At 44.7% G+C, this 25,659-nt stretch overlaps 1 protein-coding gene across 3 annotated transcripts in view; it reads left to right on the forward strand.

The window, feature by feature from the left end:
* Nucleotides 1–25,659, forward strand: part of LOC143923724 (uncharacterized) — a 101,371-nt gene that overhangs the window by 8,183 nt on the left and 67,529 nt on the right. For all 3 annotated transcript variants that reach the window (XM_077447536.1, XM_077447537.1, XM_077447538.1), the window contains exons 3-5: nucleotides 7,015–7,311; nucleotides 15,671–15,970; nucleotides 16,078–16,185. In XM_077447536.1, the coding sequence (XP_077303662.1) occupies nucleotides 7,015–7,311; nucleotides 15,671–15,970; nucleotides 16,078–16,185 (705 nt within the window). The remainder of the gene's footprint in view (nucleotides 1–7,014; nucleotides 7,312–15,670; nucleotides 15,971–16,077; nucleotides 16,186–25,659) is intronic.

Genomic DNA, 25,659 nt, shown 5'->3' on the forward strand with positions numbered 1-25,659 from the left:
GCACACACAGACATCAAGGTTGATGAGTTTCATATCTTACTGATACTTAATCATAACCTAGGATTGTTATGATTACACATCAGTAAGGTGTGACGCACGTCAACCTTGCTGTCTGTGTGTGCTAACTGATGGAAATAAAGAAGACTGATTTTTAGGTATGACTTGATGTGTGCGGTCATCCAACCTTGCTTTTTGTAGTATCTGCCTCAACCTCAGCTTGTCCTCTGGCCTCCTGATGTTCCATATTCTTTTTCTGCATCATATTCATTCTGTTCCTAAGACACCATGGTGCGGCCACCCTGAAGACCACGACCTGGTGATAACTCATAAGAAACTGGATGATCGCTAATTAGAGTTTTGGTGAAGGCTGAGCTGTTGCTTAGACACCTCCTCTCACATTACCTGCCAGAAATGTCTCCTAACATAACCCTTTCCTGTTCTATCTGAAACTAAATAGAAGATTTGGGCAATGGTTGGCTCTTAACCTTTTTAATTTTTGCCATTGAGGATACATTCTGTATGGTAAGCCACTGTTTTTACTCACCAACACTGTAATAGCATAATCTAATTGCTTGTAGTGGGGCTACTCAAACTTGCCTGAGACAATTTGTCCTTTGGTCACTTTCATAAATAAAGTTAATTGTTTCATTTTATATTAGTGTAATAAAGGGTTAAACGTTATTACATAAACGTTCCTATGTTTAACCCATCAGATATGTGGGTATCGTACAATAATTTCAGTCAATTCGAGAGTATAATAATAAAAGGAATTGACTTAGCTTGATTTAACTACTTCAACCCCCGGATTTGCCCCCTTAATGACCAGGCCATTTTTTTTTGTTTTGGCACTGCATCGTTTTAACTGACAATTGTGCAGTCATGCAGTGCTGTATCTAAACAATATTTATGTCCTTTTTCTCCCCACAAGTGGAGCTTTCTTTTGGTGTTAATTGATCACCTCTACGGTTTTTATTTTTTGCGCTATAAATAAAAAAAGAGCGACAATTTTGAAAAAAAAAAAAAACAATATTTTTTCTTTTTTGCTATAATAAATATCCCAAAAATGAAGAAAAAAAATTGTCATCAGTTTAGGCCGATATATATTCTTCTACATATTTTTGGTAAAAAAATTGCAAAAACTGTATATTGATTGGTTTGCGCAAAAGTTATAGTCAAAAATGGGGAATAGATTTATGGCATTTTTATTATTATTATTTATTTATTTTTTTACTAGTAATGGCTGCGATCTGCGATTTTTAGTGGGACTGTGACATTGCGGAGGACAGATCGGACACTTTTTTGGGACCATTGACAATTATACAGCGATCAGTGCTAAAAATAGCCAGTGATTACTGTATAAATGTCACTGGCAGGGAAGAGGTTAACACTAGGGAGCGATCAAGGGGTTAAATGTGTTCCCTTTAAATGTGTTCCCTTGGTGTGTTTTAACTGTAGTGGGGATGAGCTTACTGGAACATGACAGATATCACTGTTCCCGATCACTGGGAACAGTAGATCTCTGACTTTTCCACTGTCAGAAGAAGGAAATGCCTTGTTTACAAGCAGTCCCCCATTCTGCTTATGTACAAGGCAATCATGGGTTGCTGGTGGACATCGAGTCTACCCGACCCACAGGCACGTTCCCGCAGCGTGCGAGAGCGCCTACCCACAACAGCGCTGGCATGAGTTGCCGTACAGCTATGACGATTTGCGCAGGAGAGACATTCTGCCTCTGTATGACGGCGGAAGGCCATTAGGCGATTAAAGAGGTATTATGGATGCTAAAAGTAGGTAAATACAGCATGTTCAGTCCAGGGGAGTTCACAGCTTCTTCATTTGAAGTTCCTGGGGGGGATAGTCCTTGATTAATACTTCTCTTCTGAATCCAACTCAATTAGTCCTTGGTCTTCCAGTCATACAGTATATATAGCAGGCAAAAAACTAGTTAAAACTGGTTTGAACCACGCCATAGAATATATAATATATAGAATATATGTAGCACTGACTCCCAAAGGAGCTGCTGAATTTGTTTGGGCCTGCACTCTATTATTATACCCCCACTGACTTGCCTCAGTCTCCTTGACACAGCTGTGGTGCTCTTGTTGGTATGGAGTAAATGGTGAAAAATAACCCCACAATATACAGTATAATGACAGTATACCTTGATTGTTATCTGGGTATCCAAGGGCTCCACCTGCTGGAGAAAGAACAATACCCCACACCAATGTACTTAACCAATAGGGTATTTTTACTGTGGTAAAAGTAAGGTGATTATTACAGTGATCCTGCTGTCACATCAACTTAACCTAACAATGCAGGGAATCTGAACAGGTAAATATGGCATAAATACAAGGGAGCTCCCCCTACATTGAGTTCTAGGGGCAAGGCCTTGCAATAACACACAGTCTTTGATCTTATTTTCTTCTGCTAGCTATAAAGGTCTGTAGTGATTTGTAATCCACAAAGTGAGATAAATGGGTTAACACAGAAGGGATCCTGGAACTGTTTCTGGAGGCACACTAATGGTTATTACCTCTGGTATGGCAGGGTACTAAAGTGTGATGAGGAGTAGGCTTTAGACCTGCCTATTGTCAGTCTTTGTTAGATGCTCCTCTGTGGGACTACAGGTCCCAGTACCTCTGTATGGAAGTCTAAGTGTATGCAAGTGCATAATAAACTGTGGGCCACAGCCCGCTCACCAACTGGATCTGATGGAATGCAGTAGTTACGCTCCGGTGCACTGTGTCTTGCTTCTAGCCGGCTGGCTCCATCACACCGCTCCATCCTGCAAGATGCACTGGGTCCCTCTGATGGCTCCAACAGGTGTCTCTGGATCCCTCCCAATCCGGTCACTCGGTCTCTCCAGCTATCAGATGAATGGCAACGTTTCTCTTAGCTGCGCTCCGCAGTGGCTGTAGTCCGCGCTCTCTGGAGCCCTCCTCACAGGTCTTCACAGGCAGGCCATGTGTCCAGAAGAGACCTAAGATGGCCATGCGGGGTGCTTTTGAAGCCTACCCAGCATGCCTTTCAGTACCAGGTGATCATGGGTTGGTCACCTGGCATTCTGGGTAGATACAGTAGGTGACAGCGATATTGTGTCAATTTCGCCGCTTTTATCGCTTTTAACTCCTTTCCATTTCAAAATGATCGCTTGCACAGTGCTCCTTGGGATGTTTAAAGCTTGGGAAATCTTTTTGTATCCAAATCCGGCTTTAAACTTCTCCACAACAGTATTACGGACCTGCCTGGTGTGTTCCTTGGTCTTCATGATGCTCTCTGCGCTTTCAACAGAACCCTGAGACTATCACAGAACAGGTGCATTTATACAGAGACTTGATTACACACAGGTGGATTCTATTTATCACCATCAGTCATTTAGGACAACATTGGATCATTCAGAGATCCTCGCTGAACTTCTGGAGTGAGTTTGCTGCACTGAAAGTAAAGGGGCCGAATAATTTTGCATGCACCACTTTTCAGTTTTTTATTTGCTAAAAAAGTTTAAAATATCCAATAGATTTCGTTCCACTTCACAATTGTGTCCCACTTGTTGGTGATTCTTCACAAAAAATTTAAATTTTATATCTTTATGTTTAAAGCCTGAAATGTGGCAAAAGGTTGAAAAGTTCAAGGGGGCCGAATACTTTCGCAAAGCACTGTGTGTATATATATATATATATATATATATATATCCATATCCCCAAAGTATAGTAATATGTATAGACAGAAGAGATTACTTATACACTAACATAATTGATAACAATTAACTATTACTAAGTTTCTCGTAAATCAATAACTGTTAAAAACCTACACTACACTTACTTAGCCCAGTTCAGTAGCATACATAACAATTGCCTCCACCCCAATTACTGAATACATACCTAGCAACATTTAAAAGACCTGGTTAGGATTCTTATAAGAGTGAACCTAATTTACCATCTTAACAGTTTGAAAAGTAACCATCTTTTAAGCAGCCGTGTAGCAGACATTTAACCACTTAAGGACTGCCTCACTCCGATATAAGTCGGCAGAATGGCACGGCTAGGCACAAGCACGTACAGGTACGTTGCCCAGAGCCCAGCCGTGGGTCGTGTGCCGCGATTGGGTCACAGAGCTGAAGAACGGGGAGAGGTAAGTGTAAACAAACCTCTCCCGTGCCTCCAAGTGAGTCTGTCACTGATCGTCGGTTCCCTGTCATAGGGAAAGCTGATCAGTAACATCACATGCCAAGCCACTTCCCCTACAGTAAAAATGTGTTAACCCCTTCACTGCCAGTGACATTTTTACAGTAATCAGTGCATTTTTAATCACACTGATTGCTGTATTAATGCCAATGGTCCCAGAAATGTGTCAAAATTGCCCGACGTGTCCGCCATAATGTCGCAGTCACAATAAAAATCACTGATCGCCGCCATTATTAGTAAAAAAAAAAAAAATATGAATAAAAATGCCATAAAACGATCCCCTATTTTGTAGAGGCTATAACTTTTGCGCAAACGAATCAATAATCGCTTATTGCGATTTTTTTTACCAAAAATATGTAGAAGAATACGGCCTAAACTGAGGAAAAAAATGTTTTTTTTATATATTTTTTGGGGATATTTATTATAGCAAAAAGTAAAAAATATTGAATTTTTTTCAAAATTGTCCCTCTATTTTTGTTTATAGCGCAAAAAAGAAAAACCGCACAGGTGATCAAATACCACCAAAAGAAAGCTTTATTTGTGGGGAAAAAAGGATGACACTTTTGTTTGGTAGCCACGTCGCACGACCGCACAATTGTCAGTTAAAGTGACGCAGTGACGAATTGCAAAAAGGGGCTTGGTCCTTTAGCTGCAAAATGGTCCGGGTCTTAAGTGGTTAAGTCGTTCCCCCTAATTTGTGTGACAACCCTAAAATACCTTTGTACATCTGGTGGTCAGCAAATGTTGCAAATGTTTATGCTGTTGTGCTAACTCTTTGGTTTTAATACTTTTTGTAGTTTGTAGCTCCAAAAAAACAAAAAAGTCCTTACTGACATATGTAATTTGGGATCAGTGACTCAAAGCATTGAAGCCAGGGCCCGCCAGACATCTAGCATTTTTGGAAGGAGAAATCAGTGATGTCAACCTCCATATTTCTTGTAAGGGGTTTCTTTTAAGAAAGTAGTGTTCGATTAAAATCCCCTTTTATACTGTGAATAAGAAGACCTTTTTGCACCACCCCCTATTGGAATTCTCCCAATATATGTATTAGTAGGAGGAAATAGCTTTGTCTTATGGTGATCGCCTCATCGGATCAATAGCAAGCTAACAGCTGGGTGGAACTGGCAGAGTGGTTTGTCAGAGAACACCCTAAAACCACTGTGCCAATATAGAGGAGACACTAGAGCTGCACGATTAATCGTTAAAAAACTGCGATCTCGATTCACCCCTTCTGACGATCTCTTCCGCTGAGAGTAGGTGATTCTTTCATATAAAGAAGTGGAGAGATTATCTGCTCACTCAGCTGTCAAAAAAAAGCATCCTGGGCAATCTGCCAAGTGTCCAAATTGAAATATTCTAACTAAATTTACTACTTAGATCAAAGGGAAAGAACTTCTTGTGTAAACAAATAATCTGGGCAGTCTGCCCAGTTTAACCACTTAAAGTCTAAATCTTTTTCTGACACTTCTTTCTTAAAGCGGAGGTCCACCCTAAAATGGACCTCCGCTCATCGGAATCCTCCCCCCCTCCGGCGCCACAATTGGCACCTTTCAGGGGGGAGGGGGGGTGCAGTTACCTGGATAATCCAGTTAACTGCACCCACTTCCGGGATAGCTGTCTGTGGAAAGGGGCGTAGATTACGCCCCTTTCCGCAAGTGCCCGCCCCTTTGCGCAAGTGCCCCGCTGCCTGCTGGGAAACACACAGATCCCAGAGGCAGCGGGGACCGTCCTGATTGCGCCACACGACTCGCGCATGCGCAGTAGGGAACCGGGAAATGAAGCCGAAAGAATTTCCTGATTCCCATACCCAAGATGGCGGCGGCAGCGGCAGCACACGAGTGTCGATCTAGAGATCGGCTTCGGGTGCCGACATCGCGGGCACGCTGGACAGGTAAGTGTCATTATTTTAAAAGTCAGCAGTAGCAGTATTTGTAGCTGCTGACTTAAAAAAAAAAAAAAAAACGCGGAGTCCCGGCGGACTCCCACTTTAAGTTAAAATCAATATTTTTTGCTATAAAATTACTTGGAACCCCCAAACATTTTATATATATATATATATATATATATATATATATATATATATATATATATATATATATATAAAATCAGAGACCCTAGGGAATAAAATGGCAATTGCTACAATATTTTATATCCCACTGTATAAGCCCAGCAGTCTTTCAAATGCAATTTTTTGGGGAAAAAATACACTTCAATAAATAAAAAATAAAAAACACAACAGTAAAGTTAGCACAATTTTTTTTTTTGTTTTAATGTGAAAGATGATACGCCGCGAGAATCGTGAGAGAATTGTGATCCATCTTCTAAACAAAAAAATCTCATTTTAGCCAGAATGGTGCAGCTCTAGGAGACACCTCTGAGCATTCATCTCCTGTTGGCTAAAATGATGCTTGCCCTGGCAAGGAGGTTAATGTGCTCATGTGCTAATAAGGAATATTCAGAGAGAACAGAGTGACAGAGGTGAGTTTATGAATAGGATGCTTCTCCTTTTATTGCCCAGTCACAGGGAGAGGGAGGGGCAAGACACAAGTCACTTAAATACACTGCTTTGCTGTGTGACAGAACTAGATGGATAGACAAATACATTTGTGGCAGGTAAACAGCTCCAATTGATGCATTCATTAGTGTATTTAGTTGTTTGCCTGGAGTTCAAGCTTTGAATGATTAGTGCCAAGTACATAAATAGAGCACAGGCTTATGCATCTGTGTTTAATTTGTATTCTTGTGAATATATATTCTCAAATTATAAAAGTGTAGTAATACCTATTTTTTAAAGTTGCTTTACTGTTTACTGTATTTTCTTATTTGCCAGCTATTCCAAATATTACAATTACAAATAAACTTGTAACAAACAATGAGAGCGTCCTGCAAAGTGTCATCTCTGGGTTCTATCCAGTGGACATTGATATTAAATGGCTCCGGGATGGAGAAATACTGGACAAAGTTATCGTGGAGAACCCTCAGAGAGACCCGGATGGGACGTACCATGTGAGGAGCTCAGTAACAATAACACCCACCGAGGAGGACAGAGAGCGGATCTTCTCCTGTAGAGTCCAACACAAGTCTCTTACTGCACCTCTCCAGGAAGACTTCCAGCTGGTGTATGGAGGTAAAGACACTAGTTATTTTAAGAAATACAAATCACCCCCTCAAAGAACCCCAATATGGACTCAACACTCTTATCTACCAAATTTAAATATATACTGTATTGAAAAAAATGCTTAAAACAGTCCCAATGACTGCTGCATAGAAATTGCTATGTCTAGTTACATATGCGGCATAACTATCATGGGCGTAGCATAAGGGGTTGCAGGGGTCACAATCGCAACACCCCCCCCTAGCTCCAGCAGGGGGTTCCTGCAGCCTCGCTCTCATATTATCATATCCTCCACAAAATCCAGCTCCAATCTGCCCTAGGGCTCCACAGCCATGCTCCAGTACTGGGCTTCTACTTTGCCTTGCACAGTCCACACCCCTCTGTTCCCATTGACTGGGGAGAAGCTGTGAGACATTTACTGAATGGAGAGGAGCACCAAGATGGGGGAGGTGTCTGTGTTGTGTGCTGGCAACATGGAATGGTAACCAAGCTCAGCAAGGCAAGAGGAGGAGAGTGCCGTACTGTAGCCACAATGGGGCCGATGTCACTGGTGAGGTATCTGCCTACTGCAACTACACTGCCGTTCTGACCAGAGAATTTCACAGGTCAGAAGGGCAACATGAAAGCCAGATACACCCTGTGAAGACTGACAGACTGTGTGTAAAGAATAGTGATTTCAGAACTGTGTAGTGTGTGTAGTGTGTGTGGGAGGGGGGAGCTGTATGCAGTGCTGGGATGGGAAAGGAGAAAACCTGCCAGGGGTCCAGCGGTGGAGGTATCTGCACGCACGTTGGAAGTAGCGGGGGGGGGGTGGCAGGTCAACTTTTGCATCGGGGGGCCCAGGACTTTGACATTGCGGCAGACATATCGGACATTTTTGACAACTATTTTGGGACCATTCATATTTACCCAGCGATCCTTGCTATACAAATGCACTGATTACTGTATGAATGTCACTGGCAGGGAAGGAATTAACACAAGGGGGCGATCAAGGGGTTAAATGTGTTACCTAGGGAGTGATTCTAACTGTGGGGGGAGGGGACTGACTTGGGGAGGAGACCGATCGGTGTCCCTATATACACGATCAGTCTCCTCTCCACTGACAGGATGTGGATCTGTGTGTTTACACACACAGATCCACGGTCCTGCTCTGTAACGAGTGATCGCGAGTTTACACACACAGATCGCAAGTCACGTCACAGAGCACACGCATTGGCTCCTCTGTAACGTGGCGGGTACGCACACCCCCAATACCGCCGGCAAGCCGAGGATGTCATATGACACCCACCCAGGATGGGAGATCCCATCTGCGGACGTCATATGGCTATGGGCGGGTAGAGAAGTGGTTAAGCCATACATGAAATCCTCTTCAAAACTCAAGCCATGGTCACCACATATATAGAAGAGGAGGAAGGAAGCTCCAATAGTGTGATATCATTTTTAAAAGGTTTATTTATAAACATGTATAATCAATAAACTCACATGTAACCGTTTTCGGACCAGCCGCCGCAGTTATACTGCAGCATGTTGGCTGCCCTGCGCGAGCTGTCGTATCTGTACGTCGGCTTTTTAGAATGCCTCCGGCGCGGATGCGAGTGCCCAGCAGGCACAATGACCACCGGGCTCCCGCGATCACTCGTGATAGAGCGAGAACCAGGATCTGTGTGTGTGTAAACACACAAATCCCGGTTCTCTCAGGGAAGAGGAGACAGATCATGTGTTCATACCAAGTATGAACACCGATCTCTGTCCTCCTCTAGTCAGTCCCATCCCCCCCACAGTTAGAACACACTTAGGGAACACAGTTAACCCCTTGATCGCCCCCCTAGCGTTAACCCCTTCCCTGCCAGTGACATTTATACAGTAATCAATGCATTTTTATAGCACTGATCGCTGTATGTCACTGATCCTAAAAATGTGTCAAAAAGTGTCCAATTTGTCCGCCGCAATATCGCAGTCTGGATAAAAAAAAAAATCGCTAATCACTGCTATTACGAGTAAAAAAAAATAATAATAATAAAAATGCCCTAAATAATAATGCAGCACAGACAATTAGATTAAAGTGAAACAACTTCCAAACGACACACATTGACAACATCAAAAATATTTGAGGGGAAAATATCCCCCCCACCCAAAAAATACAATAAACCAAAGTAATAAAAACTTTCTCTAAAACACAAAGACATAACAAACAAAATACAAAGAGAAAATACATGTGTTACAAACTCTATAAGGACACCCAAATGTACTCTCTTGCCGGCCACACGCACACAATCTTGCCTCTTTTCTGGGCAAGGTAAAGAATGCTATCTTCAAGCTTTATATAACATAGCTTTGCGTGCTAATGAGGCAATTGAAAAGCTAAAAAAAGAAAAATCAAAGTCCCTGAGCATAAAATAATATTGTGTAATTATTCCTGCGCTACCACATTTTTTTTTTTTACTAGTAATGGCGGTAATCTGCAATTTTTTTCATGACTGCGACATTATGGCGGACACATCGGACACTTTTGACACATTTTTGGGACCATTCACATTTACACAGCGATTGGTGCTATAAAATTGCACTGATTACTGTGTAAATGTGCCTGGCAGTGAAGGGGTTAACACTAGGGGGCGCTGCAATTATAGTCCCTGGGAGTGATTTTAACTGTGGGGGGAGGGGACTCACAAGGGGAGGAGACCGATCAGCGTTTCTCTGTACTAAGAGCACACCATCGGTCTCCTCTCCACTGACAGGACGTGGATCTGTGTGTTTACATACACACAGATCCACGGTCCTGCTGTGTTCCCGAGCAAGCGCGGGTGCCCGGCATACATTGAGGTACGCCTCCTAGACGGGCGGGAATGAGAGGACGTCATATGAACCCCACCCAGGATGGGAGTTCCCATCTGCGGGCATCATATTACAATATGCCGGTGCTGAAGTGGTTAAAAGCAAAAGTTAGCCCATGGAAATCCAAGGGTTTAGAGGGGGGAGACAAGAGCATTGTAGAATGGAGTGTGGAGTTTCCCTTTAAAAGCAAAAGTTAGCCCAAAGAAATCCTATGCATTAGAGGGGGAAGGTTAAATGCCGTTTTAGGAGGAGCTAGAGGAGCGAGAGTCTTTTTACATAATTTTAACAAGGTGCAAGTGACATGTTGGCAATGTAACATGCTGTGCGCAAATCTCCTTAAAAAAATACATAAAGATGAACCAGCATAAAAAAAAAGTCAAGTTTAGAGTTGCGCCCATTCAACCCATGCAATTGTATTTACGTTGCTTGACATTTACTAAAATTTTGGCCGCGCAGTGAACAAACGCATTTGAACAAGTGCAAGAGGTGCTTGCGCATGCGCAGTGCTTACATTGATCTCACATCGTTCTAAATGTACTTGCAGGCACAGCAGGCTTTCTGTGAAAAAGTTACTTTCTCATTCTATTTTGGGCATATTTGCTACTTGGGCAGTACTTACTAAACTTCTTCACATCAACCCACAATATTGGCACCTCCATCTTCTGTTAATATTGAATTGAAGATGCCGTGCGCCATGTCCATAGTGGTGCACTTATTGCATTCTCCCGTGCGCCGAGATCACTATAGTAAATGGGGGATTTGAGCTCTGTTCCCGGGGGAACCGTTTCGTAAATATGAAAATGTGCGTTGCGCCAAGCTATGCACCTCTACTGATGGCGCATGGCTTTCGTAAATCAGGCCCAGTGTCTCCATTATATGATGAAATGTGGCCCACGTCCGCCGCCTCATCTCCAGGGGCATATATCTTCTTTAGGTGCTGCCTCGTGGTGTCTGCACTTTGCATTATTTGGGCTCCTGCTGGAAGCATCCATCCCCCTTTGCCAGGCCGCCACAGACTCTTGAGTCTCTCGACAGAGCTCTGACACATGTGTCTCTCCTGCCATGTTGTCACCACGACGCAAAGACGAAGAGGCGTGGTTTGATTGTCAGAAGGCAGGGACAAAAAAGAATATTCGTAAAAAGAAACACACGGATCTTTCATTTACGAACGAACGTGTTCCGTGAGAATAGGGGAGCAGGCTGATGTTATAAGGGAAGTGGCGCTTAGTCACTGCCATCTTGGTACATTCCGCACTCGGCCACATTAATTAAGCATACTGTTAGAAGGCAGGAAGCGGTCATCTTATTACACCCACCAAAGTCTTCCCTTTCAATCACAGTGACACATGTTTTTAGCAGTAAACTTAACTGATGAATTGAAATAAACTTAGAAGAAGTCAGTGACTTCAAGTCTGATCTTGAATTTGAAAAGCATAAGCAAGCCTGAACACGTTTGTGAATCTGACAGAACACAGCTGCTTTCAAGCAACTTGCTAACGATCCAAAAATCGTCAGATCGTTAGTTTGTCAGAAAAAAAAAATGTAATTCTGATTTTTTTATCATGTGGCCTTAAGAAGTAAGAACACAATACATAGTCTTTGATCTCACCAAAATGTTTACAAATCAATTTTGAATTTTCAAATGGAATTCGATATAAAATCCGATTCAAATTGCATTTCTAAATAGCATCGAATTTCGGTTCGTTATTCGTTTATTCGGAATATTCGTAATTGTTTGTCAGGTGTAAAATTCCTTGTCGGAAATTTATCCAAATTAACGAATTTCGGTAATTCGTCCATAAAAAATTTGAAGCAAAACGAACTGCACGTCTAATATTTAGAAAACATAATTTGACATTGACCGTTCTGCCGAGTACTGTAGCATCTGTTGTGTTGCTGATGGTCTGTAGGTCTTTGAAGGTAGTAAAAATCCTGGTTAGGAGGCATGAATTCTGAATCATGTAGTTGTGCAAAGCTGGAAATCTTTTCCATGTAGGTAGTGGGGGATTCTTCACTGAAGGGGGATTTACATTAACAATCATGTAATAGGGGATTTTACCCCAATCACCAATATAAAGAGGGATTTCCACACTGGCCACCAATGTAAGGGGGGATTTCTACACTTACAACCAATGTAAGGGGGCACCCTACACTGATCCCCAATTTAACAGGGACATTTACACTGACCTCAGCACAACAGGAGTATCTACATCAACCACCAATGTAATTGAGACATTTACACTGACCTGCAATGTAACAGGTGTATTTACAGTATATTCCTCCATCTTACTGCATTCTTATCTCTCTCTCTGTACATCTCTGCCCCCCAAACTCTTCCTCTGCTAACCTCTGCCCCCCAAACCCTCCACTTCTAGCCTCTTCACCTCAAATACCACCTCTTCTAACCTCTGCCCCCCAACCTCTCCTCTACTAACCTCTGTCCCCGCAAACGCTAACCTCTGCACTCCAACCCATCCCCCCTTCCCATTTAAATCTGCACCTCCAACCCCCTTCCTTGTTTACCTCTACATGCCCCCTATGCTTACCTGTGCACACAAACCCCTCCCTCATATAATATTTATACCCCTTTGTGATACCTTCACTTTTTACTTCTTCGCCCTACTTGTTCTCTTTTTCTTCTCAAGCAATAACTCTTTTACTCTACTTACCTCTGCTGCATGTGCAGTCTGGTGACAGACTTAGTGGGCGTGATTTGCATATGAATCATGGCAGGTTGCCGATATCATTTGCATATTATATATATACACATACACACGCGTGATTTACAACCCTGGCGGGTTAATTGCATACCAATACCTTGCATTTCTCTCCCTCTAGCAGCTGAAAGCTAGCGGGAGGGGGATAAACAGGCTTTCAGCTGCAGAGAGCTGCACAGGGCAGGGTTCTGCTGCCAAACTGATCCCTCCCTGCCTGGGCCCCTCTGTGTGCTGGTTCTCCAACAATAGGATTGGTGCCCTGCCCCTACCCCCCCCCCCTCCCCCATCAGCGGCCCTGCTCGTTTTGCTTGGGGATCAAATACTTATGTTACTCACTGAACTGCAACTCAATTTATGACATTTGTATCATGTGGTTTTTCTGGATTTTTGGTTGATATTCTATCTCTATCATTTAAAATACACCTGTGATAAAAATTATAGACCCTTCAGTGGGCAAACTTCTGCAGGGGATTAAATAATTATTTTCCCCACTGTAAGCCTTCAAAATTGGGATAAAATCATTATTTTCCCCACTGTAAGCCTTCAAAATTGGGACTTCTGATTTTTCAAATTTGGGTCCCATTAGACTTCAATGGAGTTCAGGGTTCAGAGCTGAACTTTTTCTATGTTTGAGAGTTCTGTCGCAAACCGAACCAGGAGGTGTTTGGCCCAACTCTATATGAAAGGCGCTGAAGGATTGAGTTGAAGAATAGAGGGATATATTTATGTGTTACCAGTATCAATGGTATTGGAAGCCATGTGAAGTGGTCAACGAGGGTTGCTAACCGACCTTAAATTTGCGGACAGCTTGTAAAGATCAGTGATTTTTACAACTGTCTGTAAATGTCTGTTATGGACATTTTTTGTCCATGTAAACAAGGGCCTTTTGGTGACGTACTGGCAGACATCTCCACCAAAATACACTAGGAGCGTTGGGCAGGTGCGGGCTGTGGAAGGAGCAGGTGGCATTTTTTGCCTAAGTTGTTCCTATAGTCCCAGCTGCAGCCCTATCATGGCACAGTGGTGTGTCCTCTGCTTCTCGTCGCTTGCACAGCTTCACTTGCTGGGAGTCCAGGGCCCCCGCCCCCGCTGGCTACCATCCATATCCACTTCCTCACCTCCTCCCCCATCCTGAGCCCCACTGTGTCCAAGACTCCAATCCCTTCACCATACTGCCGCCCTGTGCGCACACTGCCAGGCCATGACCACAGCAGCACCTGCCCACTGTGGTGGAGAAGGAGAGAGCCAGACCGAGCTCAGCTCAGGTGAGACAACATGATACGAGGCACACAACAGGCACCTTATCACATACAGAGATTGCCACCTCCAGTCCAGGGGTCCCCCCATTAGAGAGACTGCCACCTTGAGTCCAGGGGCCGCTTCATAGAGAGATTGCCACCTCTAGTTCAGTGACCCCTCCATAGAGATACTGCCACCTTCAGTCCAGAGTCCACTCCATAGATAGACTGCCACCTCAATCCCTGGGGCCCCTCCATAGAGAGACTGCCACCTCAACCCCTGGGACCCCTCCATAGAGAGACTGTAACCTCAATCCCTGGAGCCCTTCAAATGGGATAAATATTACATCCTCTAGTAGTCCATGGGTCCTTCACACGGAGAGAGAGGTAGGTGGTCAGAGGGTGGTTCTATTTAATGGTCCTCTTTTAAGATACAGCCATTGTTAGATGCAGTCTGGCTGTGGCTATTGCTCCCTGTGGCATGCAGAGCAGAACTTGTTTTTTAGCTATATTGATTTTTTAAGAGTAAACCAGGAAAATTTGTTGTTATGGGTATTGTCAGTGTTTCCATAGCATGCGGTTGAGGCGTGGTAGTGTGGCATTTACAGGGTTGAATCAGGTAGTAAGGAGGTGACATATTGCCTCTTCACTGCCTGTCATAGGGAACCGCAAGTGTGAATGAGCCCTAAATGTCAAAGCTAAAGGAACTATAAAAAGGTAAAGTGTTGTGTTTACCAGTAATAATGAGAAAAATGCTTCACCTTACTTAACCAGTTGACAACCGCCCTATAGCACATTTATTGCTACGGGGCGGCCGCGCTGCACTGGATCATGTATTTATACGTGATCCTGCATTTCTGGATATCAGATGCAAGTGCACGCTGCCAGTGGCTCGCTCCCGCTGGGATTCTACACAGCGGGAGCTGATTAGCAGGTCCCGCGGATCCAATGTCTACCGGGACGGAAGGCATTGATCCTGTGTTCCTGCAAAGCATGGACACGGATCTATGCCTTCTATTAGTACAAGCACCTCCCCCACTACAGTAAAACACTAGGTAGACACACATTTAACTCTTTGATCGCCCCTGATGTTAACCCCTTCCCTGCCAGTGTCATTAGTACAGTGACAGTGCTTTATTTTATCACTGATCACTGTATAAAAAGTGTAAAAAGTGTCAGGTGTCGAATTTGTCTGCCACAATATCACAGTCCCACTATAGGTCACTGATTGCCACAATTACTAGTAAAATAAAAATAAAAGTTCCATAAATATATCCCATAGTTTGTAGACGTTATTACTTATTACGATATTATACATCAACCCCACTATGGCAAAGGAGTGCAACACGTTAACAAAGGGAGCCAAAAATGCTGCTAAACTTATCAGCTATGATGCATGTATGGTCAATTTCTTGTTTGTAAAAGTATCTTGGCAATGTTGATAGTTAATAGCAGATACAGTCAAATGTTTACGTGTCAATGTCTTTTATTCTCATCGCACAAGATTTCTCACCTTTTTAGGGTAAATTGTTTTTAAACAATGGATGCCAATTTTATAAACCATATATGTGTTCTCTGCAGCCATACCTCTAATCTCCATAGTTAGCACAAAGGTCCAGAGAAATATAAAGAACACCCTGATCTGTAAGGCCACTGGATTCTTCCCACCACAGATCAAAATAATGTGGTACAGAAATGGAAAGGTCCTAAAGAACCAGTTCATGGAAAAGCCACAAGAGTATGGAACTGGAACCTATCAAGTCACCAGTACTTTGACAATCACACCAACCAATGATGACCAGAACCAGATCTTCTCCTGTAGAGTCCAACATGACTCTCTACAAGAACCTCTGCGGGAGGACTTCCAGCTCATTTATGAAGGTATCAATGATCAACTCGTGCCAGGTTTATAATGTAATTCCTCCATGAATGCTGTGCTAGGAAAACATTTTCTCTTCTTTAACCACTTGTGTCTTTTTTTTCCATAGAAACATCAATGTTTTTGGTCATTTTGATCTGTAGTATTGTGGTGGCTCTGCTTATAATTGCTGTAGTTGTGAGCTTGTGTTGCTGGAAACATAAACACAAGAGATCAGGTAAGGCATTCACATTGAAATGAATGAAAGAAAATAGATGCAAGTCTAAAAAAGCAAAACAATCAATCTCGTGGATTTAAAGTGTTTGTGTTCGTTTTGTATGGAGTTGAAAAGGAAAATAAGTCTTATTCGGTTTTTATTGCCCTCCAGAGCTCTGCCAGAAAGAACCAAAGTTCTTTTGGAACCAACCCCCTTGATCCCATTTTGCTTTCCAGGCGTCCTTCACTTTGGACAGATGTGTAGGCCTTTAAAATATTTGTAATACTACTAAAAGTACTAATACTAAGGTATTACACTACACTAAACATTTCACACAAATATTTATTCATTCTTTATTTACTAATTCCTAATGGACTACATAACTGGGGGTGTGGCAGGGTATTTGCCTACACACTTTGTCTCTCTTTCCCATAACCAAAAGTTGTGAAGTATGTACATGGAGCATGGAGACCAATGAGAGCAGCAGAAAGATCAAATATCTAAACAGGAAAGAATTCTAGATACCATGTTAGAGGAGGTCAGGAGGTAATATTGGGCAAAGTTGGAAATAAAAAAATTACCCCTTGGTGTATTGCATTGCATTGTATTTTGCACGTCTCACTCAGGGGCGTACCTAGAGCATTCGGCACCCGGGGCGACTCCTATATCTGGCACCCCCCCTCACTTTAAAATGTAAAAACACAGCACTGTGTCCCCTGCATACCTCTGCATCCCCCAGTATCTCTGTGTCACTACTTTGTACCCCCTCTCCACAACTGGACCCCTTTACATTGCACAGCCCCCCGCAGCTCTGGATCCCTTTACATTACACACCTCTGGACCCCTTTACATTACAAAACCAGTGAACCTCTAGACCCCTTTACATTATACAGCACCCTGCACCTCTGGACCCATTTACATTACACAACCCCCTGAACCTCAGGGCCCCTTTACATTGCACAACACCCTGCACCTCTAGACCCCTTTACAATACACAACACCCTGCACCTCAGGACACCTTTACATTACAAAACCCTCTGCACCTCTGGACCCCTTTGCATTACACAACCCCGTGCACCTGTGGACCCCTTTACATTACACAGCCCCCTGCACCTCTGGACCCCTTTACATTACACAGCACTGTGCACCTCAGGACACCTTTACATTACAAAACCCTATGCACCTTTGGACCCCTTTACATTACACAGCACCCTGCACTTCTGGACCCATTTACATTACACAACCCTCTGAACCTCAGGGCCCCTTTACATTACACAGCACCCTGCACCTCTAGACCCCTTTACATTACACAGCACCCTGCACCTCATGACACCTTTACATTACAAAACCCTCTGCACCTCCTGGACCCCTTTACATTACACAGCACCCTGCACCTCAGGACCCCTTTACATTACACAACTCCCTGCACTTCAGGACCCCTTTACATTACACAGCACCCTGAAGCCTTTGGGTTCACACTGGTGTCTTGGAGTTTGTCGCAGTGCTGGGGTATATGCAGTTTTTCTGCATATAATCCTCATTTTTAGCTGCAGTCCCACAGACGTCTATTAGCTTGTGTCATTTTACTGTGTTTTCTGAAAGATTCAGTATAGAGGACATTCGGTGCGCTTTCAGAAAATGGTGCAAAAATGTGTAACCTAATAGAAGTCTGTAGGACTGTAGTGAAAATTGAGGCAACTGAACCACAGCGCATCAGTGTGAACCCACTTGAGTCCTGGTTCACATATATGCGATGCAGGAACCAGCGAGATTCCAGTGCGGATTCCTGCATTGCATGTTGCTTGTTGGCTGTTCATACTGCCCTTTGCAAGCTGCTACGGGTGTCAATGTAAAATTAATGACATCCCCAGATCGGTTTGCAAATCGCAGTGAGAACTGTGAAATGGTGAAAGAATCGCATTGCATAGGTGTGAACACCCATCCAATCCAATTCCAGTGCAACCAAAAAAAAGGGTCCCTCACCATTTTGGTGCAAATGTGATTTCAGCCATACAGTTTGTATGGCTGAATTTGCATCGCACAGACATTGCATGTGATTTGCACAGCAATTCAGTGTGAATCACATGCAATGTCTATGAACACAGTAGTGTAAACCCTGGTAAAGGAACATGATGGGGAGCATGATGGGAATATGATGGGGACATGATGGGAATATGATGGGGACATGATGGGAATATGATGGGGACATGATGGGAATATGATGGGGACATGATGGGAATATGATGAGAATATGATGGAAAGACACTGGAGGACAACAGAGGAAAGAGGGGGAGTGGATGAGATTTGGGAGAGAGAGGGCAGAGTCTGCACACAGGTACAGTGCTGATAACTTACTTGGATGTTCTTCCTCACACTGTTTAAATGTCCCCTCCCCCACATTCCTGTCAGAGCAGCTCAGCACACAGGCTGCACGGAGCATGGATGGGACACGCAGGGGAGAGAGGGGGCAGAGCTAAGGCAGACTCTTCCATCTCTATGGAGGGGAGGGGGGAATTGTACTCACTCGCTGGGCTGTTATAATTAAACAGAGAGTAAGAGCATTGTGACAATGGGTCAGTCTGCCTGAGGTCTCCCTGCTCAGCATGTCACATCGGCTGCACTACCAAGCCTGTCCCACTCTCACTGTTTCATACAGGGGAGCTGCCTGACACCCCCCTAATGTGTGGCACCTGGGGCGGACCGCACCCCCCGCCCCCTAGTTAGTACGCCACTGGGTACAGGGATCTACAGTATGTGTTCCCTTAGTAAAAGCACCTCCCCCACAGTGAGGCACACATTTAGCCCATTGATTACCCTAGATGTTATCCCCTTCCCAGCCAGTGTCATTAGTACACTGACAGTACATATTTTTAGCACTGCTCACTATATTAATGTCAATGGTTTCCACAAAGTGTCAAAAGTGTCACTTATGCCACGTACACACGATCAGACTATCGGACAATCCGCCCGTGTGTGGGCTCCGGCGGACTTTTTGAGCATCCTCCGGGACTGTGACATCATAAGGGGCGGGGACATCACCCGGTGACCTAATCCATTGTCCCTATATAAGTCGGCGCACAACGCGTCCCTGTCATCGCGGCCAGAGACAGCATTGAGTCAACATCTCAAGGAAGAAGAAGAGAAGAAGAGAAGGCGGCAGCTGCAAACGGTGATAGCGATGACAGAAGACCGGGCCACCACTAGTAAAAGAGCTGGAAGAAGGAGCGGAGGCCCGGCAAGAAGAACCGAAGAGGGGGACAAGACCCCCGAAGTCAGAAGAAGAAGAAGGTGCGGCGACAGAAGACCAGGTCACCACTAGTAAAAGAGCTACAGTGAGAAAGCGGAGGCCCGGCAAGAAAAACCGAGGAGGGGGACAAGACCCCAAAGAGGGGGACAAGACCCCCGAAGTCAGAAGAAGACCCCCAGGCGGAGATGAAAGCCGGGCTCCTCCGCTAGTAAAAGAGCTAGCTAGCAAAAGAGCAGAAAATAGCGGAGTCCAGCGAGAAGACCCCCCAAGACGGAAGAAGACCCCTGGAGCTGTGCAATAAATTATTTTAAAACCTTGTGTTGTGTTTTATTTACATTTTTTCACCAGGTGAATGAGTAGGGGTACATTGTACCCAATACTCATGCACATAGGGTGGGGGGCCAGTATCTGGGGGCTCTCTTATTAAAGGGGCTCCCGGATTCCCATAAATTCCCGCCTGCATACCCCGACAACTAATGGCCAGGGTTGTCGGGAAGAGGCCCTTGCCCTCATTAACATGGGAACAAGGTGCTTTGGGTACCCCCCAAAGCACCCCCCCATGTTGAGGGCACACGGCCGGTATGGCTCAGGAGGGGGGGGGCGCTCGCTCGTCCCCACCCCCTTTCCTGACCGGCCGGGTTGTGTGCTCGGATAAGGGTCTTATATGGACCTTGGGGGAGACCCCATGCCGTTTTTTCAGCGTAGGGCTTGCCCTTTAAGTCCATACCAGGTGACGGGGCCAGCAACGTGTCAATCTCACCGCTGAAGGCGGCGACATTGACTTCCTTCGCTAGTCCCGGCTACCTGGAACCGCGTTCAAAATAACTTTCCTCCATGTGTGGGCAAGTCCTTTCATTTTAAAAGTACGGCAGACTCCTGCCATATTCCGCTGGAAAAGTCCGGTTGTGTGTGGGCAGGTCCACTCGTTCAGAAAGTCCAGTGGACTTAGTCTGGCAGGCAAACCACCAGTCTAATAGTCTAAAAGTCGTGTGTACGCAGCATTAATGTCCGATTTGTCCACCGCAATATCGCAGTCCTGATATGAGTCACTGTTTGCTGCCATTACTAGTAAAATTAAAAAAAATATGTCCCCAGATTTCATTTTAAAAATCTGGTCACCTTATCCTAAGACTAAAATGAAAATTTCGAAAATTTGCTCCCAAAATTAACACTGGTGTACACAGTACACAATACAGTGCAGCAGTAGTACAGTTTCTACTACTTTTCTGGTGGTGTACACAGTATGTAATACAGTGTGTACAGTTTCTACTACACTTCTGGTGGTGTACACAGCACACAATGCAGTGCAGCTGTAGTACCGTTTCTAATACACTTCAGGCGGTGTGCAAAGTATCTAATACAGTGTGTACAGTTTCTACTACACTTCTGGTGGTGTACACAGTACACAATACAATGCAGCTGTAGTACGGTTTCTAATACAGTGTAGGCGGTGTACACAGTATTTAATACAGTATGTACAGTTTTTAATACACTTCAGGCGGTGTACACAGTATCTAATACAGTGTGTACAGTTTCTACTACACTTCTGGTGGTGTACACAGTACACAATACAATGCAGCTGTAGTACCGTTTCTAATACAGTGTAGGCAGTGTACACAGTATCTAAGACAGTGTGTACAGTTTTTAATACACTTCAGGCGGTGTACACAGTATCTAATACAGTGTATACAGTTTCTACTACCCTTCTGGTGGTGTACACAGTACACAATACAGGGCAGCCATAGTACAGTTTCTAATACAGTGCAAGCGGTATACACAGTATCTAATACACTTCATATAATATTGCATTCAGTGTAGCCCATATATACAGTGCATTTGGTGGTGTATAGTTTCTAATAAACTTATAATTACACTTATATTTTCTAGTACAGTATATAATGCAGTGTCGTGTGATGTTGCGAAACCAAAAATACATCATGTCCGGAGGGCCACCAAGGAGAGGCAGACACTCGCAGGTTACTAAAAGAGGGCAAGCAGCCTGTGTCTACAGTCAACAGTGGTGGTCGTGGACATGGTGCATCCTCTACAGGTGGCCATGGGGCGCTCTTGTCCTTTTTTGCTGCTGCTGGCCGTGTTATTGAGCCACAACATGCAGAAGAGTTGGTGGAGTGGATAACGAAGCCATCCTCATCCTCTGTCACCCAGGCTCAAAGTAGTTTGCCTTCCAATGCATATGCCTATTCCACTGGCTCCTTATTCAGTCACTCCTTCCATAACCCCACCATCATGCACGGAGGAGTTCCCAGAATTATTCGACCACAGTGTCGGGTACATGCTGCTGGAGGATGCGCAGCGATTTGAAGGCTCTGATGTTGGTTCCCAGGTTGAGGAAGGGAGTAATATGAGCCTAGAGAGAGGGGGTGCCACAGAAGGTCAAGGACATACTGCAAACGTTGCTTCAGTGACGAGGAGGAAGGGGATGATGAGGTCACTGACTGTACTTGGGTGCCCGAGAGAAGAGAGGAGGAAAGTGAGGAGGAAGCACAACTCCAACGAGGCAGGATGTCCTCTAGGGCGCCGCTTAAGGGCAGCCACTCTATTGCATCACAGCGCAGAGCTCCACAGATGCAGGGAGCTGCTGACTCCCTGCTGACTTTTATAGGTAATTTTTATAGGTTGGTGTGGGCATTTTTCGACATGCGTGCAGCAGATAGCACCATTGTGGTTTGCAACCTATGTCTTAAGCGGATAAAGCATGGCCAGAACAGCAGCTGCTTGGGCACCCTGTGCATGGCCAGACATATGATGACCTGCCATGCAGTCCGTTGGCAACAGCACTTGAAAGACCCACATCAAAGAAAAAGGCGGACTTCTCCTTGCTCCTCATCTGGGATATCCAACCCCACTATACCTCCAGTCGTCTCAAAAACCTGCACTGAGAGGAATGAAGGTATAGCAATAGGTGTCCCAAGTACTTGCAGCCAATCTGTTAGCAGTACACCACCAATTGATTTTAGCAGGCAAATTTCCCTACCACAGTAAAAAGAAATTCGGTCCCAGCCATCTACATGCTCAGCATCTAAATGCTAGCTTAGCCAAATTGCTAGAACTGCAACTGCTGCCTTTTCAGCTTGTAGACTCTTCCCCCTTTCGTGAATTTTTGGAATGCCAAGTTGCAAAATGCCATTTCTTTTCACGGAAGGCCATTCCAGCTCTCTACCGGCATGTGAAAGGCAATGTTTTGGCCTCGTTGGACAGGGTGATCAGCAGTAAGGTTCATATTACTGCTGATTCATGGTCCAGCAGGCATGGGCAGGGACGTTACCTTTTACTTCATGGCACACTGGGTAACTCTGCTGGCAGCTGGGAAGGATGCAGGACAGGGTTCAGTGTTGTTGGAGCTTGTTCCGCCACCATGCCTCCAAAATGCTAGCAGCTCTGTCCTCCACCCCCTCCTCTTCTTCTTCCTCTATGGCCTCTTCTGCAGATTTGTCCTCTAACCAGCAGTGCTCTGTAAGCGTTCAATGGGCTAAGTAAGCAGTCAGGCTAAAAGATGCCATGCAGTGCTTGCATTGGTCTGCCTAGGGAACAGGAGCCACACTGGGGCAGAGATTCTGTAAGCTCTTCAGGGGCAGGCTCAGAGGTGGTTGACATCATGCCAGCTTCAGCCAGGAATGGTTGTATGCGACAAAGGCACCAACCTTCTCTCCGCCCTCCAACAGGGACACTTCCATGTTTGATACACATCCTGAATTTGGTGGTGAAGCGGTTCTTGAACAGGTACCCAGGCTTACAAGATCTCCTGAGGCAGGCCAGAAAATTCTGTGGTCATTTCCACAGGTCATACAATGCCAGTGCTCGGCTGGCTGACATTCAAAGAGAATGCAACCTGCCCACCAACCGCCTCATTTGTGACATGCCCACCAGGTGGAACTCAACGTTGGCAATGTTGCAGTGGCTGCACACACAGCAGAGGGCCATCAATGAGTACCTGTGTGAGTATGGCACCAGGACAGTGCCAGGGGTGCTTGGCTTCTTTTCACCACGCCAGTGGCTACTGATCAAGAATGCATGCACTGTCCTGTCACCATTTGAGGAGACCACAAGGATGTGTTCCTCTAGTCTTCCTGCTGGAGCACACACGTCATGGACAGGGCACTTGAGGCAGAACAGCGGGAGGAAGAGGAGGACTTCCTTTCCTCTCAAGGCCCCCTTTATCCAAATAGCATTCCTGCAGCCCGTCAAACACACAGGAAGAAGAGGAGGAGGAGGATTGTGTCAGCATGGCTGTATAGGATAACACTCAGCAGCAGTCTTCAAGGGATGATTTTCAGTCCCCAGAAACCCAAGGAGTTGTACATGGCTGGGGGAAGGTAGTTATATAATGTCATCCTTAGTGACCCAGAGGACTCAGAATCAAATGCCTCTCCAAACTTGCACTGTATGGCCTCCCTGATTCTGCAAAGCCTGTGAAAGGACCCTAGGATTTGTGGTATCAAGGAGAGGGATCATTACTGGCTGGCAACCCTTCTTGATCCATGTTACAAGAGTAAAGTTGCAGAACTCATCCTGCCTTTGCAGGGGATGAAACATCTTCAAGAGGTCATGAAGAAAGGTTTGTGTAATGCATTTCCAGACCCTGGGAGGTTACCATTTCCCGGTGCTGGACGTGTTGCTGAGGCTTTGTTCAGTCAGAGGAAGAGCAGTGGAGGAGGTGGCCGTCTGACAGATGTCTTTAGACAATTTTTCAGTCCCAAGGTCTGATCGGTTCAAGCAACCAGTGCCCGCATCTGCATTATATGGTGCAGGAATATCTAGGGGCAAGAGCAGACTTGGAGACATTTCCAACAGAGCATCCACTGGGTTACTAGGTCTTGAGGATGGAACACTGGCCAAAACTTGCTCAATATGCAATTGAGCTACTGGCCTGTCCTGCATCCAGCGTGCTTTCTGAATGCACATTCAGTGCTGCTGGAGGTTTGTAACGGATCAAAGATTGCGCCTATCCACAGACTCCGTTGATAGGCTCACATTCATAAAAAAGAAACAGTCTTGGATCAGCAGCTATCAAGCACCCGATGCTGATGTAACTGATTGAATTTGCTATGAATCTGGGATCCCTGGAAGACTGCCTATACTGGCTATCCTAATCATCCTCAATCTTGATGATGCTAGCATCCAATAATACTTTTGGTTTAGGGCACCACGACCACTACCCAAGGCCCAATTTTATTGCCCCTGTTTAACAAGAGTAACTGTGAGGAGGTTACAGTGTTCTGGCACAACCAAAACCAAAGGCCCAATTTTTCTGCCCCTGTATAACAAGGGCACGTAATTACAATTGTTGATATAATATTTCAGAGCAGGGCCTGTTCCTGCCCCCAACAAGAGTAACTGTGAGGGGTTACAGTGTTCTGCACCACCAACACCTAAGGCCCAGTTTTTCTGCAGAGTACAGTGGTGTGAAAAAGTGTTTGCCCCCTTCCTCATTTCCTGTTCCTTTGCATGTTTGTCACACTTAAGTGTTTCGGAACATCAAACCAATTTAAACAATAGTCAAGGACAACACAAGTAAACACAAAATGCAATTTGTAAATGAAGGTGTTTATTATTAAAGGTGAAAAAAAATCCAAACCATCATGGCCCTGTGTGAAAAAGTGATTGCCCCCTAAACCTAATAACTGGTTGGGCCACCCTTAGCAGCAACAACTGCAACCAAGCATTTGCGATAACGTGCAATGAGGCTTTTACAGCGTCCTGGAGGAATTTTGGCCCACTCATGTTTGCAGAATTGTCCTAATTCAGTTACATTAGAGGGTTTTCGAGCATGAACGGCCTTTTTAAGGTCATACCACAACATCTCAATAGGATTCAGGTCAGGACTTTGGCTAGGCCACTCCAAAGTCTTCATTTTGTTTTTCTTCAGCCATTCGGTGGTGAACTTGCTGGTGTGTTTAGGATCATTGTCCTGCTGCAGAACCCAAGTTCGTTTCAGCTTGAGTCCACGAACAGATGGTCGGACATTCTCCTTCAGGATCTCTTGGTAGACAGCAGAATTCATAGTTCCTTTTATCACGGCAAGTCTTCCAGGTCCTGAAGCAGCAAAACAGCCCCAGACCATCACACTGCAAATGGGCACTTTTCCACTTACAGTAGCTGCGCATTTCTCACCCTAGGCTTATACTCGATTCAATAAGTTTTCCCAGTTTTTTGTGGTAAAATTAGGTGCCTCGGCTTATAATCGGGTCGGCTTATACTTATATCTGGTACTTTGTGCCATGTTTTAA

This window comes from Lithobates pipiens, unplaced genomic scaffold (genome assembly GCF_037356315.1).
Source record: "Lithobates pipiens isolate NorthernLeopardFrog02 unplaced genomic scaffold, aLitPip1_a1.2 Scaffold_22, whole genome shotgun sequence".
NCBI classification, from domain to species: domain Eukaryota; kingdom Metazoa; phylum Chordata; class Amphibia; order Anura; family Ranidae; genus Lithobates; species Lithobates pipiens.